At 43.4% G+C, this 19741-nt stretch overlaps 1 protein-coding gene and 2 non-coding genes across 3 annotated transcripts in view; 1 reads left to right on the top strand and 2 right to left on the bottom strand.

Moving 5' to 3' along the window:
* Window positions 1-19741, bottom strand: part of WDR64 (WD repeat domain 64) — a 159955-nt gene that overhangs the window by 103023 nt on the left and 37191 nt on the right. Inside the window, exons 7-9 of the mRNA XM_019500548.2 lie at window positions 15577-15791; window positions 13212-13346; window positions 8618-8697 (exon numbers count right to left, since the gene is read on the bottom strand). Coding sequence (XP_019356093.1) covers window positions 8618-8697; window positions 13212-13346; window positions 15577-15791 — 430 coding nt within the window. The remainder of the gene's footprint in view (window positions 1-8617; window positions 8698-13211; window positions 13347-15576; window positions 15792-19741) is intronic.
* Window positions 4202-4286, bottom strand: TRNAK-UUU (transfer RNA lysine (anticodon UUU)). The gene is given in 2 exon segments: window positions 4202-4237; window positions 4250-4286. It is a non-coding gene; the product is annotated as a tRNA-Lys (tRNA).
* On the top strand, window positions 5021-5105 carry TRNAR-UCU (transfer RNA arginine (anticodon UCU)). Its single transcript is given in 2 exon segments — window positions 5021-5057; window positions 5070-5105. It is a non-coding gene; the product is annotated as a tRNA-Arg (tRNA).

Below are 19741 nucleotides of genomic sequence, written 5' to 3'. Positions count from 1 at the left end.
AGATCCAGGAGGCATCAGTCGCCGAGCCAGGGGAGGGGGTATGGGGGTCCCCAGCATGCTCCCCAGTGGACCAGGAAGTGGACCAGAAGTGCTTCTGGTCCACTTCCAGGTCTGCTGCCGAGCGCGCTGGGGAGCCCCCCGCGCAGCAGTGGGACGCTGGGCATCTGCCCCAGCACCACAGGGTTCAGAGTCCCTGCTATCTAGAAGCATGTAGAAAAATCATTTAAAGCTGTCTCTATGCCCAAATTGCTGAATCTGTCCTAACCTTTCTGAATCGATTCAGAGAGATTAAAGGGTCCTCTGATTTGATTCAGATTCGGAGATCCAGCCACCGAATCAGGCTGAATCTCCACCAAATCGAATCATGGACTGAAGCTTGCACAGGCCTAATGAATATACATACGTATGTGCGTTTTTTACACCAATAACTTGATTTTCACTTATACTTAGACCCTGTTACACAACTTTTAGGATTTTCATCTATGCATTTAACTCCTATTTTGAGTCACTTTTATGTTCTCAAATTAGCCTATGTTACATGTGCATTAACTAAATAGCAGTTTTTCTTCAGTGATGTTTTAATGTGCATTAAAATAGGCTACATGTGTAGATGCATCCACCGTGTGTAATAATGGTTGCTGCATTACAAAGGTTTGGTTCACTTTCTATATTTACTGCCAAGTCACACAATGCATTGGTCCCACAAACGCTTGTATACTTCACTGAAAAAGCTATGGGCAATGATTTCTGAATAACTCACTCTAGCTAGTGACTTACAACACACTACTGATTCACCTTCATGCCTTGCTAATTAATAGGACTTTACTGGCTCTACTGCCTATATTCATTAAACAGGTTTTAATTCCTTTACTGAACTTGCCACCTGGACACTAGGGTGGCATGCATGAGTTAGTGAAATAAGTTGGCCAAATACTTTAATACATTATTATCCAATGTTTGGATATTGAAAAGCCGGCTGGGTAAGTAAGTTGGTATGGTACTAAATCTATCCATCTATCCTGTGGGCATCCAGTGGCATATGGCATTGGTGAGTTACTTGAAATATTTTTAAAAATAGAAATGTTATACTTTTTCATAGCAACCACTGTAGTTTGTTTCTGGAGCACGAAAGTATGGCACCCTTTGGTTGCATCTTCCATGTTTTCTCTTCCTATGTGTGCAAAATTAGCCCTTCTACATAGGAAGAGAAGATTGCAAAATCTGTATGCAAAACCCATTAGATCTGGAGCCCTTCATTCAAAATGTTTTCCCCATGCTAGCAATGTGAATTGCAAATAGTTTTTCTAACTTGGATTTGAATATAAAAACACTCAGATTTTCTTTAAGATTGAGTTCTTCAGTCAAGTACTTGACTAGGTAGTTCCCTTCATTTATCAAAATTTAACCTTTTGAAATAAAGAAGCTATTGTTACAGACTTTTTTGTTTGTGTTTTAATTTAATTTAAATTAAATCAAAACATGATCACTTAATCCAAAGCTGGTTTCTATAACCAGCTCCTCAATAATATCTTCACTACTTAATAGGGCTGTGCAAAACAGCACCGTTTTGTTTCAACTTCTGTTTTGCCGGGACAGTGTTTTGTTTTGAGTTTTGTTTAGTTTCAAAAGCACTGTTCTATTTCATTTCGTCAAAACTGTTGGACTGTTTCAATGCTGTTTCGACATTTTGCCCATAGGCTATAATGGGGAATCATGAAAATGCCTAAAACATAGTCATTTCTTGCCTGATTCAGATGAAAATTGCAGTGATAGTAGCCCCTTTTGAGGCCATGAAGCCTGCCAGATTTCACAGAGATAGGTGCAGAGTTTTCTGGGAAATGGCACCTTAAACTGTTCAAAGCAAAACTCATGACACTTGCTGGCAGAGGCAGCCTCCTGTCTTCTGGCCCACAGATCCAGGGGCTCACATTCCCAGGAGGGCTGTGGAGCCATGCTGGACTCCTCCCAGGGGTGCAGGCCCCTGGATCTGTGGGCTGGATGACAGGAGGCTGCTGCTGCCACCTGGGACCAGCGCTGTGCACAGCCCGTGCCTAGTGCTGGGAAGGTTGGTGCTGCTGCTGGACCAAGGCAGCCGCAGCAGCCTGCTGTCATCCAGCATGCATATTGGGGGCTCACACCCCTGTTAGGAGTCTGGCACAGACCTGCAGCCCTCCAAGGGGTGCGGGCAAGCCCCCAATCTGCGTGCCGGATGACAGGAGGCTGCTCCTGCTACCTGAGACGGGCTCTGGGTGCATCCTGCACCCAGCACTGGGAAGACTGGTGCTGCCTCTGGCCCAAGGCAGCAGTGACAGTCTCCTGTCATCCAGCGTGCAGATCAGGGGTCCGTACTCCCTGGAGGAGTTCAGCATAGCCCCGCAGCCCTCCTGGGAGTGTTAGTCGCTGATCTGCATGCTGGATGATGGGAGGCTGCTGCTGTTATAGATTCTACCTACTGGCCAGATATGGAAGTGAGACTTACTGGGTGCATCTACACATGTGTTTTAAGGTGCAGTAGCCTATTTTACTGCGCATTAAAGCGTCATGTAAAAAATGTGCTATTATGCTAATGTGCAGTAATATAAACTACTGCACTTTAAGTGTCACTTAAAAACCATGCACATTCAGTACTGTGCATTAGGACAGCCTAATGCACATTTGTTTAGTACCTCACCTTGAAGGTACAAAATGTAATGCACGTTAGAAAAAGCACTTTAGGGCGTTTGTAGATGACACTTTAAAGTGGGTTTAAAGTGAGTTAAATGCCTTTGCACCGCTTTAATGCCATTGCTGTTTGCACATTCGGTAGTGTATTGTGCATTAATTCCAGCCGCTGTAGCGTATTCAGCAGTGTAACATGCCTTAAATGCCTTTTGGATGCTGCAAATGAGTTTGAGGTGCTAAATAGTAAAACACCTCTGAGGAGTTTTAGTTTCCTTCCCTACAGTTGCTAAGGGAAGCATCAGGCTCCAGGCGGCTCATGAGCTGTGCAGGCAGACCGTGCACGCAGCCTGGCAGCAGCCTGGGTAGGCAGGCTCCACAGAAGAGGGGTAAAAAAAAAAAGCAGCAAGTCAAATAATTTTTTTCCCCTACGCAGAGCCTGCCTGCCTGCCTGAGCTGTGCAGAGGCTCTGTGCTTATGTCCGTGGTTGCGGTGCCCCCTGTGGCTGCCCAAGCCAGGTGACAGCGGGCAGGTGCCACCTGTAGGGCAGGGGGCACCACTGCTGCAGAGGGGAGCACCAACCCCCCCACCCTCCCACAGCTCAGGGACCTCTCTGCCTGTCAGCAGCTCACTCTCCCCTCCCCACTGCTGGAGAGGCAGGTAAGGATTGGCTTTCGACATGGGTGTACACAACACGGGGGTTTACTTCGCCCTAAATTGAAGCGGTGTTTTTAAAATAACCACCACTTCAGTTTAGGGAAATTAAACCCCTGTGTCATGTACAAATGCCCTTAGTGCATGTGTAGATGTGCCCACTGGTTTGTAGTTCCCAGGATCACCTCTGGGCCCTTTTGGAAAATGGTTGTTATGCTGGCAACCTGACAGTCCCCTGGCACAGAGGCCATTTGTAATGATAGGTTAGGTGCTGTTGCCAGAAGTTCTGCAGTTTCATCTTTGAGTTCCTTCAGAACTCTTGGGTGAAATGGCATTCAGTCTTGGTGACTTATTCATATTTAATTTATTGATTTGTTCCAAAACTTCTTCTCTTGTCACTTCAATGTGGTCCTACTCTTTGGACCTACCAAGGAAGGAATGGTCTGGCATGGGAATTTCCCCAGTATCTTCTAAGGTAAAAACTGATGCAAACAATTTATTGAGCTTCTCTGCCACGGCCTTATGATCCCTGAGCGCACCTTTTACACCTTAGTTATCTAGTGATCCTACCAGTTCTCTCACTGGCTTCCTGCTTGTGAAGTATTTTTAAAAGTTTTTATTATTAACTTTAGCATCTTCTGCTAGATGATCCTCAAATTCTCATTTGGCTGGCCATATTTCAGTGTTACACTTGACCTCACAGAACTTCCTCTTTTCCTCACTTGGGTACCCCCTTTCTGTTTTTGGGGTTTTTGTTTTTTGTTTTTTTTTGAGAGATGCCATTTTGGCTTGAATCAACTCAACTCTGCTGTTAAACTATGCAAATTATTCATAAATCATAAGGCTGGGAGGAACCTCAAAGGATCATTGGGTCCAGCCCCAAATACTTTGACTCTGGTGGGACTTGAACCCACAACCTTTGAATAACACTTTACTGTAAAAGTCCAATGTGCTGTCCATTGCACCACAGAGCCAGTTCTGTTTCTTGTTCTAGCTGGTATCATTTTTGTAGTATAGCTTTATCCAAGACCCTCATCTAGTATGTCCTACTGTTAAGGACAGCATTTACAATTAAAGCATAAAAACATTATGTTAAAGGAAAACTACCAGAGAATTCCTGCTGGTAGAAATTCCATATGTGAATAAAAAAAATATGGTACTAGGATTGTACTACTGATCATGTGGTCAGGAAAGTAAAGGTGATTATGAAATGCTCAGGGAGATTAGAGAAGCTGATAAAATGGAACACTATATTAATGGGAGATGTCAACTATTGTCACATAGACTGGGTAAACACCTCATCAGACTGAGATGTAGAGATAAAATTTATGAAGGTAATAAATGACTGCTTTCTACAACAACTCACTTTGTAACGCACAAGAGGAGAAGCAATTCTAGACCTAGTCCTGAGTAACATACAGGACTTGGTTCAAGAGGTATCCATTGGTGAGCCACTTATTAATAGCAACCAACATTCCATAATCACATTCAACATTCCAGAGAGAGGAAGTAAGCCAAAACATCCACTACAGTGATATACCGCTTTAGGAAAGCAAATTACACAAAACTGAGGAAGTTAGGTTTAAAGGAGCAGTCAAAAACCTAAAACATATGCAGGCAGCTTGGATGCTATTTAAAAATACTATATGAGGGTCTTGGATAAAGCTATACTACAAAAAGGATACCAGCTAAAACAGAAAACAGAACTGGCTCTGTGGTGTAATGGACAGCACATTGGACTTCTACAATAAAGTGTCATTCAAAGGTTGTGGGTTCAAGTCCCACCAGAGTCAAAATATTTGGGGCTGGACCCAATGATACTTTGAGGTTCCTCCCATCCTTATGATTTATGAATAATTTGCATGGTTTAACAGCAGAGTTGAGTTGATTCAAGCCAAAATGGCATCTCTCAACCCCCCCCCACCCCAAAAAAAAAAAATGGAAAGGGTACCCAAGTGAGGAAAAGAGGAAATTCTGTGAGGTCAAGTGTAACACTGAAATATGGCCAGCCAAATGAGAATTTGAGGATCATCTAGCAGAAGATGCTAAAGTTAATAAAAACTTTTAAAAATACATCACAAGCAGGAAGCCAGTGAGAGAACTGGTAGGATCACTAGATAACTAAGGTGTAAAAGGTGCGCTCAGGGATCATAAGGCCGTGGCAGAGAAGCTCAATAAATTGTTTGCATCAGTTTTTACCTTAGAAGATACTGGGGAAATTCCCATGCCAGATCAGTCTTTCCTTGGTAGGTCCAAAGAGTAGGACCACATTGAAGTGACAAGAGAAGAAGTTTTGGAACAAATCAATAAATTAAATATGAATAAGTCACCAAGACTGAATGCCATTTCACCCAAGAGTTCTGAAGGAACTCAAAGATGAAACTGCAGAACTTCTGGCAACAGCACCTAACCTATCATTACAAATGGCCTCTGTGCCAGAGGACTGACAGGTTGCCAGCAAAACAACCATTTTCCAAAGGGCCAGGAGGTAATCCTGGGAACTACAAACCAGTGGGCATATCTACACATGCACTAAGGGCATTTGTACATGACACAGGGGTTTAATTTCCCTAAACTGAAGCGGTGGTTATTTTAAAAACACCGCTTCAATTTAGGGCGAAGTAAACCCCCGTGTTGTGTACACCCGTGTCGAAGGCCAATCCTTACCTGCCTCTCCAGCAGTGGGGAGGGGAGAGTGAGCTGCTGGCAGGCAGAGAGGTCCCTGAGCTCTGGGAGGGTGGGGAGTTGGTGCTCCCCTCTGCAGCAGTGGTGCCCCCTGCCCTACAGGTGGCACCTGCCCGCTGTCACCTGGCTTGGGCAGCCACAGGGGGCACCGCAGCCATGGACATAAGCACAGAGCCTCTGCACAGCTCAGGCAGGCAGGCAGGCTCTGCGTAGGGGAAAAAAATTATTTGGCTTGCTGCTCTCTTTTTTTCCCCCTCTTTTGTGGAGCCTGCCTACCCAGGCTGCTGCCAGGCTGCGTGCACGGTCTGCCTGCACAGCCCATGAGCCGCATGGAGCCTGGTGCTTCCCTCAGCAAATGTAAGGAAGGAAACTAAAACTCCTCAGAGGTGTTTTACTGTTCAGCACCTCAAGCTCATTTGCAGCATCCAAAAGGCATTTAAGGCATGTTACACTGCTGAATACGCTACAGCAGCTGGAATTAATGCACAATACATTACCGAATGTGCAAACAGCAGTGGCATTAAAGCGGTGCAAAAGGCGTTTACCTACTTGAAACCCACATTAAAGTGTCATCTACAAACGCCCTAAAGTGCTTTTTCTAACGTGCATTACATTTTGTACCTTCAAGGTGAGGTACTAAACAAATGTGCATTAGGCTGTCCTAATGCACAGTACTGAATGTGCATGGTTTTTAAGTGACACTTAATGTGCAGTAGTCTATATTACTGCATGTTAGCATAATAGCACATTTTTTACATGATGCTTTAATGCGCACTAAAATAGGCTACTTCACATTAGAACACATTTATAGATGCACCCAGTGAGTCTCACTTTCATCCCTGGCAAGTTGGTAGAATCTATAACAAAGAATAAAATTAACAGTCACATGGACAACTATGATATTGTGGAGAAGAGTTACCACAGTTTTTTGTAAAAGAAAATTCTACATTAATCTGCTGGAGTTCTTTGAGGGTGTTAAAAAGCAGATGGGCAAGGGAGATCCAGTTGACATAATATATTTGGACTTTCAAAAATCTTTTGATAAGTTCTTTAACCAAAGTCTTTTAAAAAAGTTGTGCTGCCACAGGATTGGAGGGAAAGTTCTTTCATGGATGGAGAGCTGGTTAAAAGATCGGAAAGAAAGGGTAGTACTAAACAGTCACTTTTCAGAAGCAAGGGATCTCAAAGTAGTGTCCCATAGGAATCTATACTGGGCCCAATTTTATTCAACATTTTCATCAATGATCTGGAAATGGGGGTGCATAGTGAAATCTCCAAGTTTGCAGATGACACCAAATTATTCTGGGTAGTCAAGTCCCATGCTAAGTGCAAAAAATGACAAGTGAACTTCAGTGCTGACAAGTTTATACAAATCAATGAGTACCCACCAGTGACTCAGAATGGCTGAGGCCTTAACTACTGTTGACCATTAAACACTGGAGGAGTAGGTGGTGGATGCAGGGGCAGTATGGATGCCACAGGGGCACCTGAGGGTCATCCAGGATAGAAACTGCCTTGGGTTAGGGACCCAAGGGGGCTAGAGCTGGGACCAAGAGCAGCCTTGCCTGGGTCAAGGACCTCAGAGGGCTGGAGCTGGGATGAAAAGCAGTCTTACCTAAGTCAGGGACCCCAAGGTGCTGGGATATCCCATGAGACAGGGCCAGGGCTCAGAGGCTGAGACAGGGCTAGGGCCTAGGGGCCAAGGGTCTGGGCAATGGACCTGCCCTGAGGGGCAGAACCAGGGGAAATGGAGACAAGGCCGGAAGGCCAAAACCCAAACAAAGTTTTAAGACCTGAGGGGCCACAGGTTGTGTTCGCGCCAGGGCGCCCCCTCTGAATTAATATGGAATAATAACCACAAGGCATGGCTATAGGGGAGTCTGGAGCCCACAATTAATGCTCCCTATGGGAAAGACTGGTGCCAGTTGAGCATGTGAAGCACCAGACAACTGAAGGATTCAGGCTCACTCTGGTTCCCTGGGGCAGCCTCCTTAAGCATTACAAGATATACCAAGCTTTGGCAGGTAAAAAGAGGAGGGTACCGAGAATTGGGACAGGAGTTACTTCACCAGCAAGGGGTGTCACAGTTGCCCTTGGGGCCAGATCTTGTTATGGGCATCCCCTGAAATTAGTAGGAGACAGGTTTGAAACTAACAAGAGAAAGTATTTTTTTAATGTAACGGGCAGTGGAACTTATTGCCTTGTAGAATTCATTGCTCCAAGGGGGTGGTAAGGGTAGATAGCATAGCGAGGTTCAAAAAGGGACTAGACACATTGATAGATGATAGATCTATAGATAGCTGTTGAACAGAATGGCTGGAGATGTTTCCTCTGGCATTGCTAAACCAATAATGGTGGATGCCTTGCAGGGTATTGAATAGGGGATACATCATTCTAGAGATATCTGGCTGGATGCTCTCCCTATATAGCATCCACTTCTGCCACTGTCAGACAAGATACTGAGCTAGATGGACCATTGGTCTAACCCAATATGGCACTTATGTTCTTATCCTATTCGAATATTTGTTTTAAAGTTTACTTAATGAAAAAAAAAACCTCTACAACCAACTCTTTATTAAAGTACATGGATCTCCATGTATAATATAAACATTTTACTCACCTCCGGTAACAATAATGTTTGCTTTTCCACAATATGTGAAGGCATTAACTCCCTTTGGGACAGAAAATTCTCTGACAGGTCTGTAATAATCAACAAATCATCTGATCAGGCAGGAAACTTTTGGTTTAGTCAGTAAAATCTATAACAATTCCTATTTGTTTTCCTATTGTGCATAATTATTTTTTTGGAAGTTCAGTAGCTATTATCAGTCATAAACTTGGATTAGGGTATGTTTTAAATTAAATTAGAATATTTCTTTATCTGGTTAAAGCAATATATCCTTTAATAAAGGTGCCCCATGCCCTCCAATAGAGTCCTCAATAGTAGTCAAGTTAAACGAGCCCTTTAAAAAGAAGTAAAATATTTAGAAGATATGGGTCCCAGAAAAAAAAAAGCTTCATCTTGATCCAAACAATCTTCATTCAGTTTAAGATAAACTACTGAATTCTAAAATCAGTTACCTCTGTCAGAGACTGGGCTGGTTGTGTTAGTCTTGGTTTCATACTAACCAAGTGCAACCTCTCACCTGGTACATGAATATGATATATTTTATGCCTGTATTTTATGTATCACATGCTGGGTAGTAAATCAGAAAACTCCATTTTTCTAAAATCAAACTCACAGAGCTGCTGCAACCAAGGCTAACATTCAAACCATGTGTACAGACTGACTTCATGCTGCCTCCTCCAAATTCTCCTTTTCTGCACCTTGTATTCCTCCCTCCAAATTCAATGGGGGTTTCAACAGTTTCAATGTTTTATTAAAATCATGGAGCTTTTTAATAAAGGGGGCTTTACAGAATGCACAATAGTGTTACAACCTGTACACAAATACCAAAACAGGCACTTAAATGGCTAGAAAAGCACTGTTAACATGCATAAAGTGAAACAGAATTCTACCATCAGCGTGAGTGTGTATATATACATATATATGGTATTTACGCAAATACAAGACCAGGTTTTCCACTCCAATCAGCATGTGGAAGAAAGTCCCTCATCTTACATTAGCATACAAGGAAGCTCTGGCTCTGGGAGCTGCTGAGAAAATTGCTTCAGGGCAGGACAGCTGCAGAGGAGCTCATGGCTGACACCTGTACTACTCTGGGGAGAAGTGCAAGTAGAATGCTGCTGACTTCCAGGGGAATAGGACTCAGGGTAGGAGGAAATGGAGCTGGGGTTTGGGCTTAGACTGAGCTGAAATGTGTTATACCTAGAAGGCTTATTTTTGGGTTACAGTTTTACACCAGTGGTTTGGGTGGGACTAGAAAGGGGTGATTTGGAGGCCCAATTAGTGCCCAGGCAGGAGGGGACTGTGGGAGAGTCAGGCACATGACCACCTTGAGCATTTATACACATACTTTTTTTCCCCACAATGTGCCGGAGATCTGCTGCTTCGGAGCAGAATCGATTAATCGAGCGGAGGCAAACTGCGCTGCACCGTGTGCTGTTGTATAAGCGGCGCAATGCACGTCATTGCATAGAAAATGTCAGCGATATGCTTTTGAACTAAAGCACCTCTGAGGTGCACCTCAAAAGTGCGCTGCCGTCATTTTCTCAGTACTGATGTGCATTTCATCACTTATATAAGTGTAAGCATTGCAGCGTTGGGTGCTTTTCAAAGCACTTGATGCTGCGATGCTTGCATGTGTAGAAATGCCCCTTAAGCCTTACTGGAGCATATATCAAGATAGATCAATTGATCTCTGTATATCTCTATATAAAACATATATACAAATATATACACATATATGTATATTAACACACACACATTGAGAGCAGAACTATCTATCCATCCATTTATCCATACATATAAATGGGTGAAGATGTTTTTTATTATTTGTCTTTTTGTTCCAGCTGATAGTTCTTTCCATTAATTCTTGTTGGACTTTGGAATAACCATGGGTCAGAAAAGCAATAACTGGGGTAGGGGTAAACTGGATACAAAGTATCCAAAGACTATAAACTTTTAGGAGGGTTTTTAAATTTAAAAGACATAATTTGCTTTTTCTGCACAGGAATAAATCAGTGGTTGACTATAAACTCTATGGCCCCTCTGACCTGATCCTGTGAGTTTGTGAAACTCAGTGCAGGATCAGTATCTCAGAGAGAAGACTTAATTCTTAAGTAAGGAGTAAAACAGCAGATAATCTGTCACCTGTACAACTAGTAGGTTCTTTGAGGATTTACCTTTAAAAAAACATAGAGAAATGTTATATAATCTGTCACTCTTATTTAATGAGCAATTCCAACCTTCTCTTAGATTAAGGATGGCAAATGGATTTCCAGCATTCAGATGGTCAAGTGTCAGCCCAGGCACATCCCAGGTCCTCACAACCAGAAGCCCTTCTTGATCCCCAAAAACCTTCCTCCTTAATCCCCCTCCCACCAACAGCTCTTTATGAAGAAAGAAGCTATGTACTTTCCAAGCACCATTCACATATAAAATTACCCATTCCATGAAGATTACAATATATTAGGTCTATCCCCAAAATAAACAGCAACAGTTGTACACTGCATGGTTAATTGGGGAATCTTCATTTGGTTTGCAGCTCATAATTAAATGTCTGAGCCACAATTATGTTTGGAATGGTCAATTCAAGAGGATTTGATGCATAGCTATTCTAAGGCTCCCAGTTTTATTTTGCTATCTATTTGATTCTAAAGTTGCCTAAACACAATGTAATTTAGCTCCTGAAAAATTTGGATATTTTTTTCTTATATGACCACAAGACACATTTACAGTTAAAGAAAAGACACTAATGAAACATTTGCAATTAATGATACATACCATGTGTGGTGGTAGCAAATATACCTCTGATTATATATATTTTTTACCATTTAACCCTCTCTCCAACTCTCTGGACCTTTGAGCAATTTCCAGGCTCTACTCCTGATATAGTGAGTGATCTTGGGCAAATCACAGGCACTCTTTTCACTTTCCCCTCCCCCCCAATTAAAAAATACACATAATACCCATAACAGAAGTTACATGCCTGAAACAGGAATCACTAGGTGAAAATTTGTGGCCTGTGTTGTGGAATAGGCAAGACTCTATTATGCTCATAATTACGGCTTCTAGACTTAAAAAATATAAATCTATGAATCCACCTTGTAAAGGAATCATAAGGCTTATCTGACATTTACAATTCTTTAAGGTTCTTAGATGAAAAGTGCAACCTAAGTGTTCTTCATTGTTTCTATTCTTGCCAAATGAGGTATGAACATATCATTTTGTTTTTTAAACATTTTGTTATAATTTACCCCCTTACCCAAAATTACATAGAGCCACCAGTCTCACTAGCTGTGAAAAATTAGCCATGGATTGATGAGATTCATTAGTCATCTTTTATGTATGCAGCCCACGCATTGAAAAAAAATACCAAGAATGCTTACTTAAATATCTGTTTTATTTCGTGTTTTTAGAATGAGCATAAGAATATGTATATAGTGTCCATATATGTATTTACAGGCAGCCCTCGGCTTACGACTTTGAGTTGCGATGAATGTCAGTTACAATGTTTATAAATTGACAGCCTGTTTTGATGTTCCCACGTGGGTTTCATCTTTACAACAGTCAATACTGCGTGCAGCTGGTAAGTGGTGGAAGGGGAGGGGAAGGGAAGGGACATGGGGGGGCAAATCGACACCCCGCGCTGCCTCCAGACAAGCGGCCCATGCCACCCCATGCCCCCAGGATAAGCCATGGTTTTGAGAGCATGGAGGGCATGTGCCCCTGGATCGGGGCAGGACAAGCAGCAGAGTGGGGGCTATGGGGGAGCTTCAGCCACCCCAAAATTCACCGTAGCCCTCACTGCCCACCTGGAGCGCAGCCTAGTCCAGCCCTGACCCCACCCACCCCATCCTGCACAGATCCAGGGGGCACACAGCCCCCTGTGCCCTCCTGGACCAGCAGTAGGAGCAGTAGCGGGAACTGCTGGTTGAGCCACCAGATGAGCAGCGTGCAGCGGTGGGAGCCACCTGGTCCCAGCTGGGCAGCACTTGCCCCAGCCCTGGTCTCAGCTCCTGTCCCTCCCTCACTGTGGGGACATTGATCTGCCCCTTCCCCTCCCCTTCCACCACTTACCAGCTGCAGGCAGTACTGACTATTGTAAAGAAACCAATCCCCCATTTGCAACACTGTTCCTATAGGAAAATTGGTTCCAACTTATGATGTTTCATCTTAAGACATGGTTTTTAGGAACCAATTGTGTCGTAAGTCTAAGGACTGCCTGTATTTGGGAAAGCATTCAGTATTTTTTAGAACCATGATATTACAGCAGTTCACATAATATCATCAAATTATTTTGAATGAGAATCAAAAGGGACAGATTTTTTTCAATAGAATTTATGTTTAACATCTACAAAACTTTATTTCCCGAATCAAAACCTAGGGAGAAATCACAGCATGCCTTATAAGGGCTCAGTCTGTCAAGTTTTGCATGACTAATTCCAATTATATCTTAGTTTAGTTAGCCATCTTTTAGAAAATCCACAGATAATGTTAATCATGATCCCATTTTGTAATGTACTTATCTCACAAGTGATCCCTTGTGAACAAATTGTGTTCAGCATATGATATGTATGGCTCTACTTACTTGTTGTCCTCTAGTCTCTTTAAGTCATCCAAAACAAATGAATGTACGCTGTCTAAGGAGCAGGATCCAAAACAATTCAGGACAGAGATGTACTTAACTTTCACAACCCAGTCATCATGTAGTTTCCGTTTAATGCTAGAGATATACATTAAGGGGTTAGCATATAAGATATATTTGTATATATTTTAATAGACACTGCTAAATAGTACTGCATGGCTCTTGGTAAAATTACACACTCAGCGATTTCTACTTCAAAGTAAGAGAAGAGAAAGAACTGAAGTTCTCTAGCTTTAGGTGCCACAATTGTTTATGTGCATAGTAACCACTGGTACTGCACAGTCCTGGTGCTGCACAGATCATTTCTGACCCTACTGTGCAGTTGCAATGAGGTACGTCACTGTAGCAATGAGCACGTATCATGATTCGTGCCTGGCAACGTTACATCACTGTAGCAATGAGTTATGTCATTGTAGCTCATTGCTACAGCAACATAGCATCTCATGTAGATGTGCCCACAGACACTAAAAAGCAGAGATGAAGACAAAGGCCCAGATCCTATTCTGCCTATTAGATGTCTAAGACTTATCAGCTACTCACCTAAACTATGTGCCTGTTGCCTCAGATCTTATTCTACCTGAGGCACATGTCTCCTGCTCTTTTAATGGGCAGCATCATACCCTTTGGTCACATCAGAATCCAGCTGAGAGAAAAGGGAAAACATTTACCTGAACTAATATGACTGAATAACTGGAGGAAGACGAGTCTCCCATTTTTTGCCCAATCGATACTTATCTAGGAAGTGAGAGACCTGGTTTTTAGTTTCTATGTGCCTAAGGGGATTTAAACCCATATCTTCCACTTTGCAGGATAATACACTCACTCACAAGCTACAGTCTGTGCAGAACTGAGGATGCCTCTGCTTCCTCCTGTTGAGGCTAGACTCAGTGCCATAGCAACAAAGTTTGGAGCATGGGGCAAAGCCTGCAGCGGCAGCCTGTCCTCGCCCCGCGCACAGATCTAGAGGGCACATGTCCCCCACCCCATGCTTGCCTGGAAGTGCACGCAGCAGCAGAAGCCACCCTTCCCCCACCTCTGCACCCCCCCAAAATGAGCTGCTCACAGCTCTGTCCTGTGCCCGCTCTGGCTGGACAAGGCTTGTTGGAACCCCTTCACTTTGGCACCTGGGGTAGTTGCCCCACTCATCCCCCTGCTCCCCCCTTGCTATGGCTGGACTTCTGGGAGCCAAGAGTGAATGACTCAAGAACTCAAAAGGACTGACTCTGGCTTAATCAGCTGGGCACTCCCCTGGAAGTTCTACTCCCAATGTTATTTATGCATCTTATCCATTAACTATTTCTAGAGATGGGAAAGTTCCCTTGAATTTTGGTTGGATTGGCATGGATCTAGTTTTTGGTCTAAAGCAGTGGTGTTCAACCTTCCTGTCCTGTGGGCTGGATAAGTGGTATAGGGTCAGTCCATAAGCTGGATCCCAGATGGGATCAGCTTACTCTCCATTGGGTTGGTCTGTGAATGTGATCCTCTGTGCACTCAGATCCAGCCAAGAGTGACCCCACGCACAGGGGCAGGGACATGATATCCAGATCACAGGACTTTACCTCAGTTAGGCAGCACAGGGCAGCCAGGGATGGGCAAGTACAACTGCCACTATACCTCTGCTGCCAAATTTCTGGACCCATGGGACCCCTATGGGTTGGATGACAGCTCTGCAGGTTGGATCTGGCCCACAAGTCAGAGGTTGAGCACCAGGACAGAGAACCCAAAACTCAAGTGGAGGTAAATGTCTGGTAGATGTCATCGTACCTTGCTTCTGAGTCTGTGCAGTAGCCCAAGCTTAATTATCTAGGAATTATTACAGGCCAGAATGGAAGTACCTAATTAATCTAGGCTTTTTAGTAGTTTTATGGGTAGTGCATTGCATGGGTTAGGATCACACTTAGTAACCTAGATGTGCAACAGGTGTGTAAATGGCACTGGAAGTGGAACAGTATCTGGGCTGAAATTTCTTTAAATGGGAACAAAGTATGTCTGCAGCCTGCAGAGCAGCAGGTTCTAATTTCAGCTAATAGGGGGCCATACAGTCACACCAATGTAAAGCTTTAATGAAATGTGCACATTGCATCTTATTTCATAGCAACTCTGTACACAGATCTCTACTAAGAACAACATAACTGCTTTTACATAACAGCTAAATAATCAATCTCATTTAAACATTTTCATCGTTAAGTCACATTGAGGTTTTTTCACAAGCAAAAGCTAACCACACATTCAGGTTACATAGAATCCAAATTCTATTTTTCAGTAAAAACTGATAAAGTGTAACATCATTTCACTACAAGTAGCTCACTTTTTAAAGTTCCTTGAATCCAAGACGTGCAATTGTGATTTTCGTTTGGCTTTAGACTGCTTCAGTCCAAAGTCATCACTGGTCACTGTAAGTAGGCTGACATGACCACCATCATCTCCCATTAAAATGTCATCCTTAGCCTGTTGATCTGATATATTCACCGTAGATACACAAAGCAGACAATGTTCCATTGGTTTGATAATAAAGCAATTATCCTGTGAAATATAGTGAGTGTTTTTTAGATATTGCACATGAGTCCTTAAACCAATTGAGCACAGCATCTATCAGACTCATCCACCTAGGGCATGTCTCAAGGTTTCAAAACTCCTACTGTGACAGCTCTTTCCTGAGATTAGAAACTCCTGAAACTGGTATACAAGGTAAAATCCTGCCTCTGTGAAACTCAAAAGGAGCTTTTCCATAGACTTCAGTTGGATTTGGATTTCATCCACAGCCTCCAACACTTAAACATTTTGTAGTAGCTGAGTGAAGAAATATAAATATAACGAAGAGTAATCGTATTAAGTAGTCTTAAGTGAAAGGTATTCAGGTTTTTTTTAAGAATTTTGTTTCTCTATACAGAGAAAAAGTGGAGTAGTATAGAGTCAATTAATCAGTGAATTAATGTAGTGGTGGTGTGTAATAAGAAATTACCGCAGAATCTCACTTTTCAGCCAATATACCCAGACAACCAGGAATCTAGATTATCAAGAGTCAAGAGAGGGTACTAGTAACACTGCAAGTCTTGGCAACTTTTTGTTAGACTGGGGAGGCTCTATAGGGGATTTTGGATAATTAAGATGTACTGATCATTAGTTTTATAGACTCATTTCCTCTGATATTCAAGAGATCAAGACCTTGCCAACACTAGCTGTCATGTTCATGTTCCTTGGGAATGAACTAGATGTCTCTCTCTGAATTTAGGAAATGCACTTCAAGGAGTAAATGGCACAGTATGGGTGAAGGCATCAGAGCGACAGAACTAAAGTAAAAGACCTTAATATGGGTATCCCTGGAAACTGAGGGCTTGAGGATAGTGTTGCTGCCCACTGCAATAGGACAGAATGACCCGCCTCATGGAAAGAACGGCCCGAGGAAAATTCTGTGAGGACCAATGCTGTCAGCTTTCTTTGCCAGGGGGCCCAGCTAGGACCATGAACCATAGACCCCTAAACTCAGTGGAAAGACAGTCAGTCCTTAAATAAGGTCCAAGAGAAACATCTTTGATCTGCCTTGTTTCCTTGTTTCTTTCATTCCCTCACATAAGTCACGCCCCATTGAGAACACAACTAATGTGAACAGGAGGACAGGGGCAAGCTAAACATCCTTGAAAAACTTGAAGTATTCTGTAAGGAATTGAGAAGAAACTTCAAACTTCAGAACAACATTTTCAAGATCAAAATGCTTGTCTCCATAAGAAGAACTGAAAAAAAATAGAAGAAGTTGGGGGATATTTCTTTTAAATTATCAAGATAACCCAAAGGAGCCAGTATTAAACTTATTTTGAAGACTTGTCCTTTGATGGGTAGAGTCACAGAAAATTAGGGTTGGAAGGATCAGATCATCTAGCCCAACCCCCTGCTCAAAGCAGGACCATCCACAACTAGATCATCCCAGCCAAACTTTGTCTAGCCGGGTCTTGCAAGCCTCCAAGGATGAAGATTCCCCCACCTCTCTGGGTAACCTGTTCCAGTGTTTTACTACCCTTCTAGTGAAAAGGTTTTCCTAATATCTAACCTAAATTTCCCTTGCTACAACTTGAGACCATTGTTCCTGTCATCTGCCACCACTGAGAACAGTCCAACTCAATCCTTTTTTGAACTCCACTTCAGGTAGTTGAAGGCTGCTATTATGTCCCCTCTCAGTCTTCTCTTCTCTGGACTAAATAAGCCCAGATTCCTCAGTCTTTCCTCATAAGTCATGTCCCCTGACCCCCTCACCATTTTTGTTGCCCTCTGCTGGACTCTCTCCAATTTGTCCACATCCTTTCTGTAGTGGGGGCCCAAAACTGAACACAGTATTCCAGATGTGGCCTCACCAGTGCTGAATAGAGGGGAATAATCACTTCCCCTGACCTGCTGGCAACACTGCTACCAATGCAGCCCAGTATGCCATTAGCCTTCTTTGAAAGAAGGGCACACTGTTGGATCATACTCAGCTTACTGTCCACTGTAACCCCAAGTCCTTTTCTGCAGAGCTGCTGCCCAGCCAGTCAGCCCCTAGGCTGTACCAGTGCATGGGATTATTCTATCCTAAATGCAGGACTTTGCACTTGTCCTTATTGAACCTCATGAGATTACTTTTGGCCCAATCTTTCAATTTGTCTAGGTCACTCTGAATCCTAGCCCAACGCTCCAGCATATCTATAACTCCCCCCAGCTTGGTGTCAATTGCAAACTTGCAGAGGGTGCACTCTATGCCATCTTCCATGTTGTTGATGAAGATATTAAACAAAACTGGCCCCAGGACCAACCCCTGGGGCACTCCACTTTCTCCTGGTCTGGTGATAGTGGCTGCCAACTAGACATCAAGCCATTAATGATTACCCTCTAAGTCTGATGATCCAGACAGTTTCCTATCCACCTTATAGTCCATTCATCCAGCCCATATCTTTAGCTTGCCTGCGAGAATGTTGTGGGAGACCCTATCAAAAGCCTTCATAAAAATCAAGGTTTACCACATGCACTTGTCTCCCATTTGCAGAGCCAGTCACTTTTTCATAGAAGGCAATCAGGTTGGTCAGATATGACTTGCCTTTGGTGAATCCAGGCTGACCATTCCCAATCACCTTCTCCTCCAAGTGCTTAGAAACGGATTTCTTGAGGATCTGCTCCATGATTTTTCCAGAGACTGAGGTGAGGCTGACTGATCTGTAGTTCCTCAGATCCTTTTTCCCCGTTCTTAAATATGGACACTATGTTTTCCCTTTTCCAATCACCTGGGACCTCTCCCGATTGCTATGAGTTTTCAAAGATGATGGCCAGTGGCTCTGCAAACTCATCAGCCAACTCCCTCAGCACCCACAGGTGCATCCTATCCAGCCCCATGGACTTGTATATGTCCCACTTTTCTAAATAGTCCCTAACCTGTTCTTTCACTGCTGTCAGCGGCTCACCTCCTCCCCAAACTGTGCTGCCCAGTGCAGTAGTTTGGGAGCTGACCTTGCCTGTGAGGACTTAGGCGAAGGCGGCATTGAGCACGTTAGCCTTTTTCTGCATTCTCTTTCACAAGGTTAACTCCCCCATGTCCCTTTGGCTTTCCTGACTTCATCCCTGCATGTCCAAGCAATGCTCTTCTACTCCTCCCTATTTATTTGTCCAAGTTTCCACTTAGAAGCTTCTATTTTGTGATCTAGTTTACTGAAGAGATCCCTGCTAAGCCAAGCTGGTCTTCTGCCATACTTGCTAGTCTTCCTGCGCATTGGGATGGTTTGTTCCTGCATGCTCAGTAAGGCTTCTTTAAAGTATAGCCAGCTCTCCTAGACTCCTCTCCCCCTCAGACTGGCTTCCCTGAGTATCTTGCCCATGAGTCCCCTGAGTGATTTGAAGTCTGCTTTTCTGAAGTCCGAGGTCCTTACTCTGCTGTTCTCCATACTTCATTTCCTCAGGATCCTGAACTCGATCATCATCTCATGGTCACTGCTGCCCATGTTGCCATTCACTACTACATTCCCCATTGATTCTTCCTCATTTATGGACATCAGGTCAGGAAGAACATGGCTCCTAGTTGGCTGCTCCAGCACTTACACGAGAAAGTTGTCTCAACACTCTCCAAAAACTTTCTAGATTGCCCTTCCAGCAGATGTCAGGGGGATTGAAGTCCCCCAAAAGAACCAGGGCTTGTGAATGGGAAACTTCTGTTAGCCATCCATCTGAAGAAAGCCCCATCCACCACTTCCTCCTGGGCTGGTAATCTATAGCAGACACCCACTACAACATCACCCTTGTTGTTTTGCCCTCTAACCTTAACCCAGAGACTTTCAACAGACCTATCTCCAACTTCATACTGGAGCTCTGAGTAATCATCCAGCTCTTTTACATAAAGTGCAACTCCTCCTCCTCTTCTCCCCTGCCTGTCCTTCCTGAACAGTTTATACCCATTCATGACAGTGCTCCAGTCATGCAAGTTATCCCGCCAAGTCTCTGTTTTCCCAATCATGTCTTAA

Source organism: Alligator mississippiensis, chromosome 1, assembly GCF_030867095.1.
Source record: "Alligator mississippiensis isolate rAllMis1 chromosome 1, rAllMis1, whole genome shotgun sequence".
Lineage (NCBI taxonomy): Eukaryota > Metazoa > Chordata > Crocodylia > Alligatoridae > Alligator > Alligator mississippiensis.
Note: the sequence above shows the minus strand (reverse complement) of the source record. Positions and strands in the feature narration are given on the sequence as shown.